The sequence below is a fragment of the Chinchilla lanigera genome, unplaced genomic scaffold (genome assembly GCF_000276665.1).
Source record: "Chinchilla lanigera isolate Chin_1 unplaced genomic scaffold, ChiLan1.0 scaffold00068, whole genome shotgun sequence".
NCBI classification, from domain to species: domain Eukaryota; kingdom Metazoa; phylum Chordata; class Mammalia; order Rodentia; family Chinchillidae; genus Chinchilla; species Chinchilla lanigera.
Genome location: NW_004955469.1, coordinates 7,459,267 through 7,478,078, shown reverse-complemented (window position 1 = coordinate 7,478,078; position 18,812 = coordinate 7,459,267). Strand labels below are relative to the sequence as shown.

General features: G+C 38.8%; 1 protein-coding gene across 20 annotated transcripts in view; it reads left to right on the top strand.

Annotated features, from left to right (window-relative positions):
• Dtnb (dystrobrevin, beta) overlaps nucleotides 1-18,812 on the top strand; it is a 368,991-nt gene that overhangs the window by 293,689 nt on the left and 56,490 nt on the right. For 11 of the 20 annotated variants that reach the window (XM_013522584.1, XM_013522594.1, XM_013522590.1 and 8 more), the window contains exons 11-13: nucleotides 6,400-6,489; nucleotides 8,167-8,229; nucleotides 9,875-9,962. In XM_013522584.1, the coding sequence (XP_013378038.1) occupies nucleotides 6,400-6,489; nucleotides 8,167-8,229; nucleotides 9,875-9,962 (241 nt within the window). The remainder of the gene's footprint in view (nucleotides 1-6,399; nucleotides 6,490-8,166; nucleotides 8,230-9,874; nucleotides 9,963-18,812) is intronic. The other 9 variants (XM_013522591.1, XM_013522581.1, XM_013522583.1 and 6 more) reach the window with 2 other exon arrangements.

Sequence of the window (18,812 nt, the reverse complement as noted above, 5' to 3'; positions counted from 1 at the left end):
CATGTGCAAACATCATATTGTCTCCCTAATTTGAGAAGCTGAAAGAGTAAATAAGACCCAGAATGTACAGTAGATGTTGTAAAATGGGAAGAAACTTCAAGAAGAAAGAAAATCTGGGATGGGGGAATGGAGAAAAGAAGGAAGGGAAAAAGCAAAAATAATATATTTATAAAATGTATATATTATATAGAGAAATGTATATATATAATAAAATATATATTAAGATAGTTATACTACTGATTTCTCTTAGTTCACTGAAAAGAAAGGTTTCTGCTAATATGTTTGGACAATTAAATGCCAATATCTTGTACTGAGTAACTAATTTAAAGATAACAATAGGCAATGTATTAATCATTGTTGCCCTCCTTTTATCTTGTTTTAAAATTTCATTTTTTTTTTGCTTTAAGATAAAATTTTTTAAAACCATAAAAAAATAAGAATGCACCATTGCAGGTTACCCACCCAGTGACCCACCTCCAACCAGGCACCCCTCCTAACAGCAGATTTAGCCGCTATACTTCAACATGTGAATCCACTGATGAATACAGTGCTCTCCATGATCCAGTCACCTTCCAAACACATGAGACTTTTGGGAGACATTTTACATTTAAATTGTAGCATATGTGTGTTTTATCAAAAAAAAAAGTTTAAAAAGTAAGTCTGAGGAAACAGATATAACTTGGATTATAAGAGTATCACATCATCTCAAACGAAAGTATCAGAAAATTCATGGACACTTGAGTTCCTTATCTACTACAGGTTGCTACTGTAATACTTTTCATTTTGGTCTGCATTGTTAGTTAACTGGCAAATAACACTAGTTCTGAATAGCAGTCTTCCTATAAACCTAAACTGAAGTTCAGTGGTTTATTGCTTCTTATTTCACTAAGAAAAAAGAAAAAATTAAAAAAATCCTATAAGCTGCTGCTTTACCTACCTCCCCACCTGTGCCTGTACCCACATATGTGGCCAAATATCTCCTGGTAGATGGGCCTTCATGTTGCACTGGACCTCATTGTCACTTACCAGGTAAGGACTTCTGATTAGGCAGTTCTAGTTCCCTTCTAGCTCCTCTGTCATCTTTCCCCCTGTGTCTCAACTGGATCTTTTCTGTCAACCTACAAATCTGCTAATATTTCTCCTTTTTAAATTTTTATTATTAGTACATATTTGCAATATAGAATGATTACATTCATCATGGAGAATTGGTATACAAACATAACACATCTCAATTTTTTTTACGTTCCTTTTCCCTCCCTCCATCTCTTGAATAAAAAGTCCTGGGTTTGAGTTCTCATTTCAGAAGAACTTCTTGAAACAATTATCAGTAATCAGTGACTTCAGTTTCTCTTCTTTTGGTGCATACACCCATCAGACTTCTACCTTTCATTACTCTGCTATAATTATCTTTGTCAAAGAAACCTCCTTGACAGACATAGCAGTATTTGTGCTCAGTATTTGTCTTATTTGATCTATCATTGGCATTTGGCATAAATGATCTCTCTCTTGTTCTTGAAATAATTTTGCCCTTAGTTCCCAGATATTGTGCTCTCCTAGTTTCCCTTCTATTCCTTCTTGGCCTCCTTTGTGTGGGGTAGGGGGACCACAACATGTTACATACAGGGGAATAAAGATGAGAACATCAATGACCTCTCATTGAAAACAGTGGAAGCTAAAAAGAAAATGGAATAGTGCCTCAGAAGTGTTAAGAGAACCTTGTTTTATTTTATTTTGGAGACAGGGTCTCACTTTGTAATTCAGGATGGGCTTGAACTTGCCATGTAGCCCAGGCTGGCCTTAAACATGGCAATTGTCCTGCCTTAGCCTCCCAAGTGCTGAGATTACAGGTATGAGCCACTATGTGCAGCCTTTTTTCTAAAATATACAAATTTCTTACTTTTATCCACTCAAAAGACCTAGAAGTGGTGATGGACCAGGAGCATTGAGCACCCAATACCCTGATTGTGGTCTCTAAATACTTTTTTCCAGTAAAGGAAACCTGTTTGAAAGCATCATTGATTTCAAGTCTGCCACAGACTGTATACAAAATAAAATGGGAATAGTTTATGCCAAAAAGCAAGGAAACTAATAAGCCCTAATGGATGTGTCAAAGAACCTGGAAGCTTCCCTGGGCTGCCACTGGCCAAAGGTAGAATACTTTGTTTGGTTGGTTTTTTTTTGTTTTTCTTCTAGTACCAGGAATCAAACTCACAACCTTGTGCTTGCCAGGCAGGCGTTTTGCCACTGAGCTAAATCCCCAGCCCCAAAGGTAGAATACTTTGAACATGAAGATGATTGAGAGCCAACCATTGTAGGATTATAGGTACATGCCTATAATCCCAGCACTCAGGGACCAAGGCAGAAGGATCACAAGTTCAAAGTCATCATGGACTACATAGTAAGACCCTTTCCCCCCTCCACCTACCCGCCCCCCCCAAAAAAAAGATAGAACTGGCCACTCTATCCTGTATTCCTGTACTCCTGACTACTTGGGAAGTGTATTCCCGTACTCCTGACTACTTGGAAAGCTAAGGCAAGACGATACTTTGAGCCCACAAAAATCTAAGACCAGACTGGGTAGCATAGTGAGACTCCCTCTCAGAAGTAGATCAAGGCACCTCAGGTGCATGAAAATGTGAATTCATAGTGGTAATAAAAAAGAAATTTCTTTTTTATTGAAGACTGCTAACTCTCATTCAACTCTCATTGAAGGCTGCTAATTCATTCTGAGTTTTGTTAAATAATAGAGGATGTCAACTTTGGTTTTACCTTTATTGGTTTTTTTTTTTTTATTTTAAAGAGTAAAAGAAGGATAACATAGTAATAGGGGGACTTACTGAATTACAGACAAAGTGGCAGGAAATTATCAATGGTGGTTATTTTACCTATTGGTATCTTCAAGATAGTTTCTCAGGAAAACAAATAGACAAATAATAGTGAGTTACAGACAAAAGTGGTAGGAAATTATCAATGGTTGTTGTACTATACTTTGGTATCTTCAAAGTGGTTTCTAGAGAAAACAGAGCTATATATGAGTGATCAATTAAATAATCATTGATTATTCTCAGTGGTTGTTGTTGGAAACACGTAGTAACAAGCATACATCTATTTACAAAATAGCATAGGAACAGTACAAACATTACAGAGTTATGGACAGATTGCTAGAAAATTATCAGTGGCTGCTGTAATACATGGATGTATCTTCAAAGTGGTTTCTCAGGAAGACAGAGATATGTAAGAAAGATCTAACAAGTAGTTACAGCCTAAGGGTTGTGAAAAATAGTGGAATACCTCCTCACCACTGACTCCTTTCACTGAAGTATGATGGCTGGAAGGAAGGCCAGGACTGGAAAGAAGGACCGAGAGACTAGCACCAGTGTCCAGTAATAGGCTGTTTACTTTTTCCTCCATAGTCATGATTACGTGGGGCTCCTCCTTGGAGATAACGGTCTGGGCAGAGTGAGAAGGCAGAGTATGCCCTGGGCCCCTTCATTCCTGTTGAACCAGCTGGTAGAAGGGGTCTGAGCTCTGGGGCCTTCACTTCAGAGGGCAGTCTGACCTCTAGTGGTCACCTTTACAGTCAGGGCATGGCCCAGGGGATTTCTTAGGGCAGTCCCTCTTGAGGTGGCCTCGCTTTTGACAGCAGTAGCAGATGAATGTAGTTGTCAAGTTCTACTTGGGGCCCCGAGAATCAGACTTAGGGTCTGTTTCTCTTAGTGCTGCAGCAAAGGCAGCTGCTTTTTCTCAGTCTCTTTTCTCTCCTTGGCCTCCTCCTCATCACGGCTATAAAGTACTGAGGATGCAATTCTTACTAACATCTCAAGTGAGCTATCTGGGGCAAAAGCCATTTTTTGTAGGTTTTTTCTACTATCTGGGGCTGACTGAGTAATAAACTTATCTTTAAGAATAATTTGTCCCTGTACTGATGTGGGATCCAGGAAAGTATGCTTTATCAGTGCCTCTTGTAAGCGATCTAAGAAAGCAGAGGGGTGTTCCCTTTTTTTGGGAGGGGGGCTGTCTCAGCTGTCAGTGGAGCACCCATGCCAGTCATCTCTCCAGCCTCCCAGCACATTGGGACCCCACAACCACTTAATGTCCTCTCCCCAACCATCAACACAGGCGGCAGGAATATGTGAATGAAGTCCTTGGCCTGTTAGTCTCAGCACCATCAGGTACAAAGTGTCCCTGCCAGGTAACCTAGACCTGTACCTTCTCCATGAAGGCGGTTCTTCACAATCTGAATATTGGGCACCCATCCATGAAGTCTCGGTGCAGACCTCTCCGGAGCTCCACACGCTCCTCCACCGCAACCTGTACAGTCAGGGGTAGAATGGCCTCCAAGGGGTCTCCCCAGGTATTGCACAAGGTCCTCCTGGTTTCCAGCTCCCGAACGGCTCTTGCGTCCCCAGTCAGCTCGACCTCTGAGTCGTCAGGCTTTGTCTGTATTCTCGTGTTCTCCGAGTCCTTGTTCAGCAGCTGCTTCTCCGCTGACTCCGGATCTATCTGGTTTTCAAGGGCAGGGCCAAGAGCGACCCATTGTGTGGCACGTTTTCCCAGGGGTTTCTCCATGTCAGGATGGTTCACACATGTCCCCTAGCGAGCCTCCAAGTCTGGCGCAGGGTGGGCTGATTGTGTCAGTGCTTCTCTGTGGCATGATAGTTCTCGACCGTGCGGTGGCGGCTGGCCCGAGGGCTGGCGTGTACCACTGCACTGCTTCCCAGGCGCCTGTGTGGCTGAGGGCCAGCGTGCCCTGCTGCACAGCTTCCAGGGTGCCTGCTGCCAGCTTCCCAGGTGCCTGTGCGGCTGGGGGCCGGCTCGAGAGCTGGTGTGCCCTGCCGCACAGCTTTCTGGGTGCCTGCTACCTTTATTGATTGAGCATTATTTTTAAGAAAAATTATTTGGTCATTCAAGAGATGGACACTTGCTCAAAGGAGGATAAATTTAGAAAAATCAACATTTTTCAACCTGTAATAAAATAATGTATCTAAGCAAGACATCCAAAAAATGCTAAAAGCTTAGGTAGAAAGTTGATGGGGACTTCCTAATAAAGAAATAGGACCAGTAACTCCTGAACCCACTAATCAGTATCAATAATCCATTAATTCAATTCAGTGTGCCTCCTTTTTAATTTGTAAGTTCAACATAATTACCTACAACTGATTCTTACCATTTCTCAAAAACAAAACTTTAATCAAGCAATCTTGGGATGGAGAAGCAAGTTAAAGGATACCATAGGAAACAATCTGTCTAATCCAGGATGTAGGGTATTCTACAACATAACTGTATTTTTTCACAAACAAATGTCATAGGGCTGGGGATATAGCTCAGTGGCATAAGCACCTGCCTGGCAAACGCCAGGTTGTGAGTTCAATCCCCGGTACCGCAAAAAAAAAAAAAAAAAAAAAAAAAAAAAAAAAAAAAAAAAAAAAAAAAAAAAGACAAATAAATGTCAGAAAATGGACAGGGAAAAGAGGACTCTTTGGATTAAAAATAGAAGTGTATTAATCAAATACAAACATAAAACGAAATTGGAACCTTATTTAGATCTTGATTTTAACTGGAAAATGAGATTTTTTATAATTTGTATTTTTTTCAAATGAACTGAGATACTAAAAGCACTTGTTAAATTTTTTGGTGTAAAGTGTTGTTACTGTCTGAAAGACATACGGGGTCAAGGATTCCTGGGTGAAATAATTGCCTTGAATTTGTGTTAGCACCTTTTTCCACATAAAAGAAGCTGTGGGGAGGAGAAGAAACAAAATTTTTGAAAGATTGGTATTTGTTCAAGTTTGGTGATAGGTACCTGAGAGGCAGTCATTAGATTACTATATGTAATGGAAGCTTTAATGTTACTATAGTAAAAATATTTTTAAAAGAATAAAGACCATGCACTTGAGAGAGCCTCACAGTACTGTCTTATAATTAGGAACAATTCTAATAAGTTTGGTTCAGGTACCAGTTTAGGAGAGAAACTGATGCTACAAATAGTATCCCTATAGAAATAAGAATATTTATTGATATTATGAGGTAACACTGACAATCTTTAAGTGTAGAAAAAGCTATAAAAGTATAACATAAGGGGGTCACTCAGTAATATAGAAAGACATCTTTCCCTAAAAAGTACATCACAGAGCCCAGAACCTGGACAAGACTGGTAAGCAAGGTTCCTTCTTCTCAAGGACTGTGGTGCCAATCAGCCAAAGTCTGCTTTTGTTAAAGGATCTATGGGACAGATTCCCAGTGGTCTGACTGTATTTCACCATACGTTGTAGTTTTCTTAATGTTCTCATCATGATATTATTTTTTCTATTTTTAAGTTTGCTCATTTTAACCCATGTTCATCTTTCCCTCTATATGTGTTTGTGTCATGCTTGCTGTCTCTGCTTCCGTCATTCCCAGGTTACAGTATAGCCAAGACATGCCCAGTCCTTTGGCCGATGAGCATGCGCTGATAGCTTCCTACGTGGCCCGTCTGCAGCACTGTGCACGGTCAGTGGTAGCGCAGCAGCACCAGGCGGGTGGCCAGGGCTAATTGGGGGAAGCACAAGCTGTGTGTCTTGCAGTTGCCAGTAGGAGAAGCTCTGCAAGTGGGGTCGTCCTTGTGCAGCTACCAGCTGTGAATGACAGTGTTAAAATAATCATTGAAGCATTAGCTTCCACAAGAGAGGGATCCTTGCCACGCCTCGCACTTACCTACATGTTAGCTAGAAAGTCTCCTCTAAAGTAAGGTTTGGTCTCTGTAAATTATACTGGAAGAGTGCATACTCTTGGAGACATAGAGTTCCAAAGGTGTACATTGACAGAGGTATTTCATGCATCCTCTTCCTGTTCATTCTTAGCAATAATGAAATATTTCCACTGAAGTTCAGATTGAGGGCTAATCAACCGATAGATACCTCAGTTGTCTAATATGGAGATTTTAATACCATTACCCTATTACATCTGCACCATACTTTATCTGTTAGCAGAAATCTAACATTGTTGATTCTTCAAACCACTGATTTTCAACAGTGGGATTGGATCATTATCACCTCAGAGATTTCTTAACAAACTGCATATACTTCTTCATATTCTAATTATATGTATTATAATGGTCCCACCTCTCTTACCCTGAAAGCTACTATGGTAATGATTTGCTGTTAATATGGGTGTGTGAATGACCCATTCATGGGTTGGGGTGGAAAAATGTTCAATAACCACTAACTATAGGAAAGTTACCAAATAGCCTAGTATGGTGAGGCAGTCCTATAATCTCAGCACTCAGGAGGCTGAGGCAGGAGGATGGCTGTGAGTTTGAGGCCAGCCTGAACTGCATAGTGAAACCCTGTGTCAAAAAGACAAAAAACAAAGAAATCCAAAACATACCAAACAAAGTGATGTTATATTTAGGCACACTCCTATCCACTCCACATTCATACTACCACCATTCTAAGAGCAATGACAAATAAGGTTTAGACAGCCTAACACCAACTCTCCTTTCTGCATAGCTGCAAAGAGGAGTTACATTGCCAAACAGCTTGTAAAGCTCTGCTTTGAGACTCTTAAAAGAGAGAAAAACATAATTTATGAACTACTGTATACATAAAACAGGCCTAAGCCTTAGATTTTGATCTTAGTTTTGCTCATAGCATGTCCTTGGGAAGGTCATTTGAGCTCATTCCTACTCCCTGGGATAAAAGAGGAATAGTCAGTGGGGGAAACATATATATGAAAAGTACTGTTTTTAATATTGTACTTCATACCATCTATTGTAGTTCTGGAGGAACTCTGGACTTTCAGATTCCCAGGTGGGCTTAATGGCCTGTTGTATAGGAGGGAGGAAGGGCCTGCTAATGATACCACAGAGAGCATCATCTCCTCATTCCCAGGATGGTTCTGCATGTTTGTCCCAGCCTCTGGATTAATCTCTGAAAGTAGAGTTGTTTCAGCCTAAGCAGGACACATTACATTTTAACAGTAAGAGCAGTTGTCCAAGGTGATATAAAGCTACTACAGTAAAAACAGCAGGAGAACCTTGGCAGAAATTTTTACTTGATATTTTAGCTTACAGTGGTTAATGGTAGATTTAGCCAAGGTCCTATTGCCTAGGAGCTCCCTGATCAGGAATTGGTGGCCAACAGCTGTAGGAGAACATGAGTGGTGAGTACCGCATCTCTTGATTTATAGTTTAAGAACTGAGCACCATACTTCCGTGAAAAAGTTAGACATTTCCTGGCTACATCTGAAAACGTAAGTCAACTCAAACAGAACAATAAGGAATCTTTCTCATTGCCCTCAGATAATTTTCATTGGCTATAAAATCTCTCACTAATACAAGATTCTAGGTTCTGATTAGGAAGTAGGATAATAAAGCAACCATGTCATCCACATATGTGGAAATGGCATATGGGGAGAGATGGGTTGTGTTAGGGGAAAAAATGAGCTCTTCTCTTTTGCACAGAGGAGCTCACTGTATCCCTCCTTGCCTTGACAGATGTCAGCCTCTTTACATTCCACCTTTTAGGCTGCTAATCCCTCTATATTATCTACTTGTTTTTTTAAGCATTCATTTTTGTTATTTTCATTTAAAAGATAATTTTTATCTTGTTTGAGACAAACACTTTACGGCTCAAATCTTATAATTCAGCCCTGACCATAAGACCTTCAACCTAAAGCATTAAAGCCAACTGATGGTTGCATAATCTCAGTATGAGGTCATCTTTGGAAGGGACAATCATACATGCTAGAAACCCACATTTGCACACCTAAAATTATAGAATGTTGATAGATTTTGTAGCTAGGTGACTAAAAGCTCATTTTTAAAAAATCCATCCTAGAGAAAATGCCAAGTTAAGCTAGAAGAATTGACCACAGAGATAAAAATATTGAAAAAAAATCTTTTTAAATCTAGGAAAAATATAGTTGATTCTGGATCTTAATTGACTTAACTCTAGTCTTTCCAGATTTCCCTCAGTCATTATAACAAGATTTAGTGAGTACTGGACTTAATTCTTACATATTACTTGTATTGCCAAATTCCAGTCAAGAATTTTGGAAAACTTCAGGAACCCTAGGACCAGAGTAGAGCCAAGCCACAGGAGCCTTCTCTGGTCAGTCTTGTCATCACTGTTTTCTAAAATTTCTGCCAGACTTAAAGAGAATTATTAGCCACAGTCCCTGCTGATTGAGGGCTGCCTTGATATGGGTAAGTAGCAGTTGACATAAAGTGCTAGATTAAAGTATCTCGATGGAGTGAGCCTGCTACTCACGAACCTTCTTTCACTCAGGAGCCACATTATCCCATCTGAGTGGGGCACTGAATTTGTAGAATGCTCACACTCTTGTTGAAGAATAATGAGCAAAACGAATACACTCTAAGAGAGGATTATAGTTATAAAATGAGCATAGTAAAGGAAGAGAAATCTTCTCTGGCTTTACAGTGTGTTTGTCCATCCCTGGTCAGAGTTCTCACGTTAATTATACTTTTTCTTACCCTTCTCTTTTTCATGATACTCTAGTTTTCTTCTGGTCTTTTTGAGTTTAAGATCTAGGCCTAAAAAGCCATTAATTTTCCCAAACATTTGGTTAGAAATCCCTATCATAGACTTTGTAGGTGCTATATTTTTTCCTCAGCCCTTCATTTAAAACAAAGTGCTCCTTCAATGGTGTAAGAGCAGGGAGGTATGCTGCTGAAGAGGAATGACACATGCAGCCACATCCTTTTCTCTGAATTGCCCTTTTGCCCAGAAAACCAGGAATGTCTATGACCCAGGTCTTCATTTCTTTTGTTACCATTCCTATTCATGAATTTTATTCTCTATCTGTTCTTTGTAAGAGTAGAGCAAGAGTTGGGAATGTTTAATAGACACCTGTTGAATTGTTGTCTCCTTGGCAGTGTCCTGGAAAGTCCTACCCGACTGGATGAGGAACACCGGCTTATAGCTCGCTATGCTGCTCGATTGGCTGCAGAAGCAGGAAACATGGTAAGTGAAGAGAGGATCCAGGAGAGCACAGAAATTAGCATTACTTCAGTATACAAATTATGTAGGGGAATAATACATCAGGAACAGAAGGAAAGGAATAGATTTAGGGATGAAGGAGACTTCAATTTTACCTTTTGTGTTCTCTCTCTCCTTTTTTTTTTTGTTTTTTTGAGACAGGGTCTCACTGTGCAGTCCAGGCTGGCCTCAAACTCTCTATGTAGCCTGGATTGGCCTTAAACTCACAGCAGTCCTCTTGCCTCAGTGTCCTGAGTGCTGGGGTCACAGGCATATGCCACCACACTTGGCCCCAATGTTCTCTTTCCATAAAAAAATTAAAGTCTTGGGGCTGGGGATTTAGCTCAGCGGCACAGCGCTTGCCTGGCAGGCACGAGGTTATGAGTTTAATTCCCGGTACTGGGAAAAGAAAAACAAAAACAAAACAAAACAAAAAAATTAAAGTCTGGGCTACATGGGGGGGATCAGGAAGACAAACTAAAATATTAAGAATTTTATTTTTTAAAGGGATCAATAAATTAATAACCTCCTAACAATACTGTTTAAGAAGAAAAAATAGAAAGTACAAATTGCCAATATAAAGAATGAAAGAAGGGACATCACTACAAATCTTACATTTAAAAAGATAAGGAATATTATGAACAACTTTTTGCCAATAAAAAATTGACAGCCTAGATAAAAGGGACAAGTTTCTTGAACAATACAAATTAACAAAAGTAGTATGAAAATAAACACAAAATGAGATAGTTCAGTATCTGTTAAGGACATTTAACTCACAATTAACTTCCCACAAAGAAACCTGGTGGGGTGGTGCACGACTGTAGTCTTAGCACTTAGTGAGGCTGAGTTTCAGTCCCTGCTTGGGCAGCTTAGCAATTTAGTGGGACCCTGTCTCAAAATGTAAAAAATGATGGGGGATGTAGATCCGTGCAAAAGGCCCTGGGTTTAATCCCCAGTACAAAAAAAAAAAAAAAACTTCCCACAAAGAAAATGCCAAGCCCTGCCCAGTGGTTTCACTGTTGAAATACTCTCATGCTTAAGGAAGAAATAGTATCAGTCTGATGCAAAATCTTTCAGAAAATTCAAGAAGGAATACTGCAAGTCATTTTATCAGGCTACTATGACCTGATACCAAAACAGTATAAGGGCATTACAAGAAAAAGAAATTGCTTACCAAATTCTCTCAGAAACATGGATGCAAAAATATTTAGCAAATAAATTCCAGTAATATGTGAAAAGAATAATATTCCATGATCAGTTGGGATTTATCTTACCAATACAAATTTATTTAAATTTAATACATGAAAATGAACCAATGTAATTCACCATGTTAACAGTTTGTAGGAAAAAAGTTTAAGATCATTTCCATAGATGCAGAAAAAGCATTTGACAAAACAAAGCACTCATTTATGATAAAACTTCCTTACTACTAGATAGAAGATTTCCTTACCCTGATGAAAAGAACCTATCAAAAAACTCTCCAGGTAATATCACTTAAAGATTAATATTTAAACATCTTCCCCTTAATATTGGAAACAAAAAAGGTACACTTTTACTACCTTTATTCAGAATTTTTCAGAAAATTTAGAAGCCCTAGCCAGTCCAACACAAAACAAAGCAGTCTTTGTTGGAAGATATATGATCATATATAGAAGGTCCTAAGGAACTGATGAAAACACTGCTAAAACAGATAGCAATGTTGCAATATCAAAAGTATTTAGAGAGCTGGATGCTTGTGTCTTAGTGGTTTGTATCAGAGTGCTTGCCTAGCATGGATCACCCAACACAACAAAAAAAAAGTTTGAAACCTGCAAAACATTACTAAGAGAAATTAAGGAAAATTTGTATGAATGGAGAAAAGTGTCATTTATAGATTGGAGATTTCAGGGCTGTTAAAATAGCCCATGACTCCAAATTTTTTTTTTTTTTTTTTTTTTTTTTTTGGCTTTTCTGCGGTCCCGGGAACTGAACTCACGACCTTGCGCTTGCCAGGCAGGTGCTTTTGCCGCTGAGCTAAATCCCCAGCCCCTGACTCCAAATTGACCTGTAAATATATAGACTGTAAATCTATACCAGTCAAAATCCCAACAGGCTTTCTTGTAGAAATTGGCTAATTGATTTTAAAAGGTATTTGGAAAAACCAAAGGAGCTAGAATAACCATGAGTCTTGAAAAAGAACAGATTTGGCAAACTTAACCCTAGTTGGCATCAAGACTTACTCTAAAGCTATGGTAATCAAGAAAGGATGAATTGATTAAAAGGATGAGCCAAATAAACCAAGAAATTTGAATTCAGAGTAGCCGCAAAATAAACTCTCATGAGTACAATCAAATGACTTAGGACAAAAGCAATTCACCCAAGAAAGGAAAATCATTTTAAGAAACACGGCTGGCACAACTGCTGCTGCTTCACACTGTACAGAGAAATCAGTTTGAAACAAACTATAAACTTAAAGCTAACACCAGAAACCTCTTAGAAAAAAAATCACAGAATTTACAGAACTTGGAGAATTTCATAAGCCTTTAAAAAGAAACAACATAAGTTGGTCCTTATCAAATATAAGTATCTTTTACCCATCAAAAGATACTATTAAGCTGCTACATGCCTGTAATTCCAGCATTTGAGAAGCTGGGGCAGTAAAATTGTGAGTTTAAGGCCACTCTGGATTAAATAGTGAGACCCTATCTAAAAATGAAAATTAAGAAAAGAAACTATTAAGAAATAAGTATTTGTTTCTCTTCAGATTATATAAATCTTTTGTCTTTTAAGAAACAAGTAGACAAATCACAATCACAAAATGTTCTCAACCCAGGATTAACAAAGGGCAGAATATTTAAAGAATTCCTTCACCTCAGTAATAAAAAGCCAACTCTTTAAAATGGGCGAAAGACTTGGACACTTCACAAAGATATACAAAAGGTCATTAAGCACGTGAGAAAGTAATTGATAATGCCAGGCATGGTGGTACATGCCTATAATCCCAGCACTCAGGAAGCTGGGGCAGGAGGATTGTTACGAGTTTGAGGCCAACCTGAACTACCAAGTGAGCTTAAGGCCAGCCTGAACTGCATAGTAAAAAGACTAAAAAAAAAATCTTTAAAAAAATGCTTGATATTGTTAAGCATCAGGAAAATGTTAATGAAAGCCATAATGAGATACTACTGCACACCCACTACAGTGGCTAAAATAAAAAAGACTGACAAAATGTTGGCAGGACTATGAAATAACCAGAAAGTTCATATGTTGTTGGTAAACATGTAAAATGTGCTACCTTGGAAGACTATTCAGCAGGTTTTTTAAAGAAGTAAAATTTATCCTGTCTTCCAACAATTCTACTCCTAGACATGTATCCAAAAGAAATGAAAACATGTTCACAAAAAGTTTCATGTAAGAATCTTCCTAGAAAGTCTAACCATGTTATCTGGGGAAAACTCAGATATTTTTCTTCTCTTTTTAAAATTAATTTATTGATACTCTTTTGATATACATAATGATCCCATTCATCATAGGGTATTTGTACCTGTACATGATATATCTTGAGTCTTCTTTTTCCCCACTCCCCTTCCCTCCCTTCAGCCCCGCCCCCCCCCATTTACAAAAGCTTGTTTCCAGTTTTTTCCCTTCTATTCCCAGGTATTTTTCAACATATAAACAAACAAAAACAGTATATCCACACAGTGGAATATTACTCAACACACAAAGGAACATACACTGACACATAACACAGTCTGGATCCTCAGGTTTGGTTTTTTGCCAGTACCATGCTGTTTTTATCACAGTAACTTTCTAGTATAATTTCAAGTCAGGGACTGTGGTGCCCTCTGCTTTGTTGCCCAGAATTTGTTGCCCAGAATTGCCTTTGCTATTGTAGGACTCTTGTGGTTCCAAATGAATTTTAGGATTGTTTTCTCTAATTCTGTGAGATACACTGTTGGAATTTTGATCAGAATTGCATTAAATCAGTATAACAATTTTGGAACTTTGGCCATTTTCACTGTACTGGTTCTTCCTACCCAAGAGCAAGAGATATCTTTCTGTTGTCTGATATCTTCTTCAATCTCCTTTTTCAGAGTACTGTAATTTTCAATGTAAAGTCTTTTATTTCCTTCATTAGATTGATTTCTAAGTATTTCTTTCTTTCAGATGCTATTGTGAAAGGTGTTGTTTCTCTAATTTCTCTCTCAGTGAGTTTGTTATTTTTGTATAGGAAGACTTTTTTTTTTTTAGGTTATTGATTTTTTGAGTGTTGACTTTGTATCCAGCTATGCTACTGAATTTGATTATTTGGGTTTTTTTTTGTCTTTTTGAGACAGGGTCTCACTATGTAATTCAGGCTGGCTTTGAGCTCACTTTGTAGCCCAGGCTAACCTCAAACTCCTAACAGTCCTCCTGCCTCAGCCTCCCAGGTGCTGGGATTACAAGCGTACACTGCCACACCCAGCTCTGAATTTGATTATTAAATCTACAAGTCTTTTGGTGAACTTTTTGGGGTCTTCTATGTAGAGTATCATGTCATCCGCAAGTAGCGATAATTTAACTTCTTCCTTTCCTATTGTTATTCCTTTTTATTTCTTTCTCTTGCTTAATGGCTCTGGCTGTAGTTTCCAGGACTATGTTGAATAAAAGTGGAGACAGTGGACATCCTTGTCTTGTTCCTGATTTTAGAGTGAGAACTTTCAGTTTTTGTCTATTTAGCATGATGTTGGCTGTTGGTTTGTCATAGATGGTTTTTATCATATTGAGTTAACATGAGTCAATGTGGGTGAATTTTAAAAAATAGTAAAAGAAGCCAAACCCCAAAAAGTGCCCTATTTTATTGCATTTACCTAAAATTGTGGAATAAGAAAACTAACTTATGATGGTGGAAATCAGATCAGGAGTTGTTTGTAAGATTAGGGTTATTGAAAGGAGATGAGAAAGCCTAGATTGGAGAAATGCTCTACATTGTAATAATGTTGGGTGAGTGTGCCCATGTGTGGAGACTGATTGAATGATGTACTTAAGATCCAAATATTTTATCTCAATTAAAAGAAGAAAACCAAGAGCCATGCATAGGTAAGATTTGGACTGAAATGGTCAGTGATTACCCAGGGATTTGCAATTTCTTTTTTTTTTTTTTTTTTTTTTTGTCTTTTTGAGACAGGGTCTCGTCATGCAGTTCAGGCTGGCCTTGAGCTCACTTTGTTGCCCAGGCTGTCCTCGAACTTGCAACGATCCTCCTGCCTCAGCCTTCTGAGTGCTGGGATTACAGTTATGCGCCACCACGCCCAGCAATTTATTTCTTACAGTTTTAAAACATGTTCAATAAAATGTTTCCTCTTTCTGTTCTCCTTTTACTTTCCTTGAGAAGTTGCATACATATTAATATTCACTCCCTGCTTCAGCCCACAGACATTCTTTTGATTCATTTGGCAAATTTTTATTTTGTTTCTATGATGTGCTTGGTCGAATACTCTGTTGGACAAATGATTCCTGTCCTCTTAGAACTGACAGCCTAGTGGCAGACACAAACATTAAACAAATGATTACACTATTGAACGTAACTTCAAAGTATTGTATGTAATGGAGGAAAAATGCAAGGAGCCATGAAAAAGTCCTTGATCTGTTCTGGAGAAGAGTAAGGTAGGGATCACTTCTGTGAGAAAGTGCTACTTATGTTAAGATCTGAAAATGAGTAGAGAATTCAACTTACTGAGAAGTAAAAAGAAACCAGAAAGTAAAGAAATCCAGTGACTTTTGTTGCCACTGCTACCCCTGCCCTGTGCTTGGAGTTCAGTTGTCATGAAGCTCTATGGGCAGAACTATGATTTTGTGCAAAGTAAAGCTGGAAATCAGAACCACAGTCAGGCACGCCTCTCGAAGCACTGTGCCCTGAGTAAGGTGTGGTGTAGAACACAGCTGTGTACCTGCAGAGATAAGAAAGCTATGGGCCGCTTCCTCCTATTGGAGAGGAAGAAGTCTCCCCTGAAAGTTTAAAGCTTGAGGCCTGTCTATACCTGTGTTAGGAACATTTATATTACTTCTTACTTTGAAAAACACTGAGGTGAAATATTTTTACTTTTTTTATTATACAGATTAATGGGTGTCACTTTGGCAGACTTGTACATGCATATACCATACTTTGATCATTTTTACCCATCTTGTCCCACCCGCCTCCCTAGTTTCACATTTTTGGCAGTGTCAGTATATATAGTATATTTTAAATTTTTAACATAAAATTAACCCCAGGGATTGGAGGTCCCATTTGACCTAGCTATTTCCCTGCTGGGTATCTTCCCAGAAGAATTAAATACATCATACCACAGCAATATATGTGCACCCATGTTTATAACAGCACAATTTGTAATAGCTAAATTTTGGAAACAACCCAGATTGCCTGTCAACCAAGGAATGGATAAAAAAGATGTGGTCTTTTTCTATAGTGGAGTACTACTCAGCCATAAAGAAGGTTAAACAGGAGATTTTCATAGGTCAATGGATACAGCTTGAGACCATACTCATAAGTGAAATAAACCAGATACACATGTATAAACATCATATTGTCTCCCTAGTGTGAGAAGCTGAAACAGTAAATAAGATTCAAAATGTATAATAGATACTGTAAAATGAGAAGAAACTTCAAAAGGAAATAGAAACTGGAATGTGGGAATGCAGAAAAGAAGGAAGGGAAAAAGAAAAAATATATATATGTATGTTATGTTACTAATTTCCCTTAGTTCATTTTAAAGAAATTGTTTACAATGTTTGAACAATTAAATGCCAACATCTTGTACTTTGAGTAATTTAAAGGTAACAACATGCAATGTGTTAACCATTGTTAACCTCCTATTACCTTTTTTTAAAAATGGTATCAGGAGTCAAACTCAGGACCTTGCACTAGCCAAGCAGGCACTTGTACCACTGAGCTATAGCCCCAGCCCCCTTGTATTATTTTGTTTTGAAATTTTTTTCTCTTTAAAATAAAAAAAAAAAACAGGAAAAAACTTAACCTCAGGGCAAAAAAACCAAAAATCAAATAAACAGAAAACTCCAGGGCATCTGGCAGAAGCAGAATGCAAATCTTCTGAAGCTTGCATTCTTCATTCAGACCTAGCAATGTTATCACAGAAAGAGTCCAACTAAATATGTACTCCTGAGATTCTTGAGCCAATCCTATAAAATTAAACCCTTGTGACTTCAGGTATTACAGTTACTTGTTATAAAATAATTGTTTAACTTTTCTAAAGACCTAAAAAGAATTAAAAAGTATGACAAAAGACTTTCAAAAGACTAGAATTGAAAGTAAATCCAGTAAATTCATAAACTTGGGGGGGGGTTGTTGGGGGAGGGGTTGTTGTTTGTTTTTTGCAGGTTGGTTGTTGTTTTGAGTCAGAGTCTTGCTATGTTGCCCAGGCTAGTCTCAAAATCCTGGGCTGAAGTGATCTTCCTATCTCAGCCTCTCAAGTAACTGGAATTACAGGTGTGCATGCTACCACTCCTGATAGGCTTCTTTAAGTTACTCAAAAATTTAGTGGAGTGCTTGCTTCAGCAGCACATATATTAAAAAAAATTTAGTGGGTATGTTAAATGTCAGATCAGACACAGCCAAAAGAAAACTCGTGAACTGGGAAATATAAGAAAAATTTCCAAAACAACGAGAGATGAAAAATCGGAAGCAAAGTTTTCAGAGATAGAGGATGGAGAGTCAACAATCATTTAATTAACCCCCCTGTTATGGTTTCTGTCTGAATGTCCCCCCAAAGCCTCATGCAGTCATGGGGCAGGCATCTAGAGTTTATGATTGATTCATAGTCCAGTGTTGGAATTATGGATGTAAATGCTACATCTGCCCTGGGGTGGGTAGTTTGCATACAATAAAAGGGAGAGAAAGAGCTCTGCTGCTCTTTGCCACTCCTCCATTTTTGCTCTTGTTGCTTTTGCTGTTTTCCGCCACCATGAGCTGTTGCCCTCTGCCATGTGCCACTCTGCCTTGGAACCAGCCAAGTATGGACTGAAACCTCCATGAACTGTAAGCTGAATAAACCTTTCCTTCCTTAAATTTGGGCATTCGGTGTTTTGTCTCAGCAGCAAGAGAAAAAGTAACCAAGACAGAGTTTGGTACCAGAGGAGTGGGGTCATCGCTGTGAATATACCTGACTGTGTAGTTCAAGAGCCTTTGGAAATGGCTTGTGGGAAGTGTTTAGAAAGGTTCAGAGATGTCTGCTGAAAGCGTAGAGCTGGAACACCTTCAGCTCTTCTCTATGGGAGATTCTGGTGAGAGCTCAGGAAACCAGAAGGCTGGTAGAAGTCCTGCCAGTAAAGACCAGGTTTGGGAGGTTTCTGCTGGGAAGAAGGGCTGCATTGGGTGCTAGACTCCAGATGATGTGTGTTATGGCTTGGCAGAAAGTTTGTCTGCATTTTGCTTGTGTCCAGAGACTTTGCCTGAGACTGAGATTAAGGGCAGTGGACTAATTAATCTGGTAGAAGAAATTTCAAGGCAGTCAAATGTTGGAGCAGTGGCATGGCTATTGAGAATCAAGAGCAAAGAACCCAGCAGGATGATTTAAAATGTTGTGAGCTTGGTCAGAAAGGAAGCTCCAATAAAGCTGTGGGTTGCAAAGGTAGAGCTGAGGAGATCTCCATTGCTGGTAAGGAACAAGAGAATCGAAAAGATGACCTGAGGGAATCACAAGAAGCAGCAAGTCTCCACCCCTTGCAGCCTCAAAACTGCAAAGGTGAAAGACTTTGCTTTGAGGAGAAAGCCACAGAGCGCCATGTTCCAGAATGGTGGAGGCCACACCATGTGCCAGAATGGCAGCAGCATAGAGAGTTGGTTGCTCCAAATCAGGTTCAGAG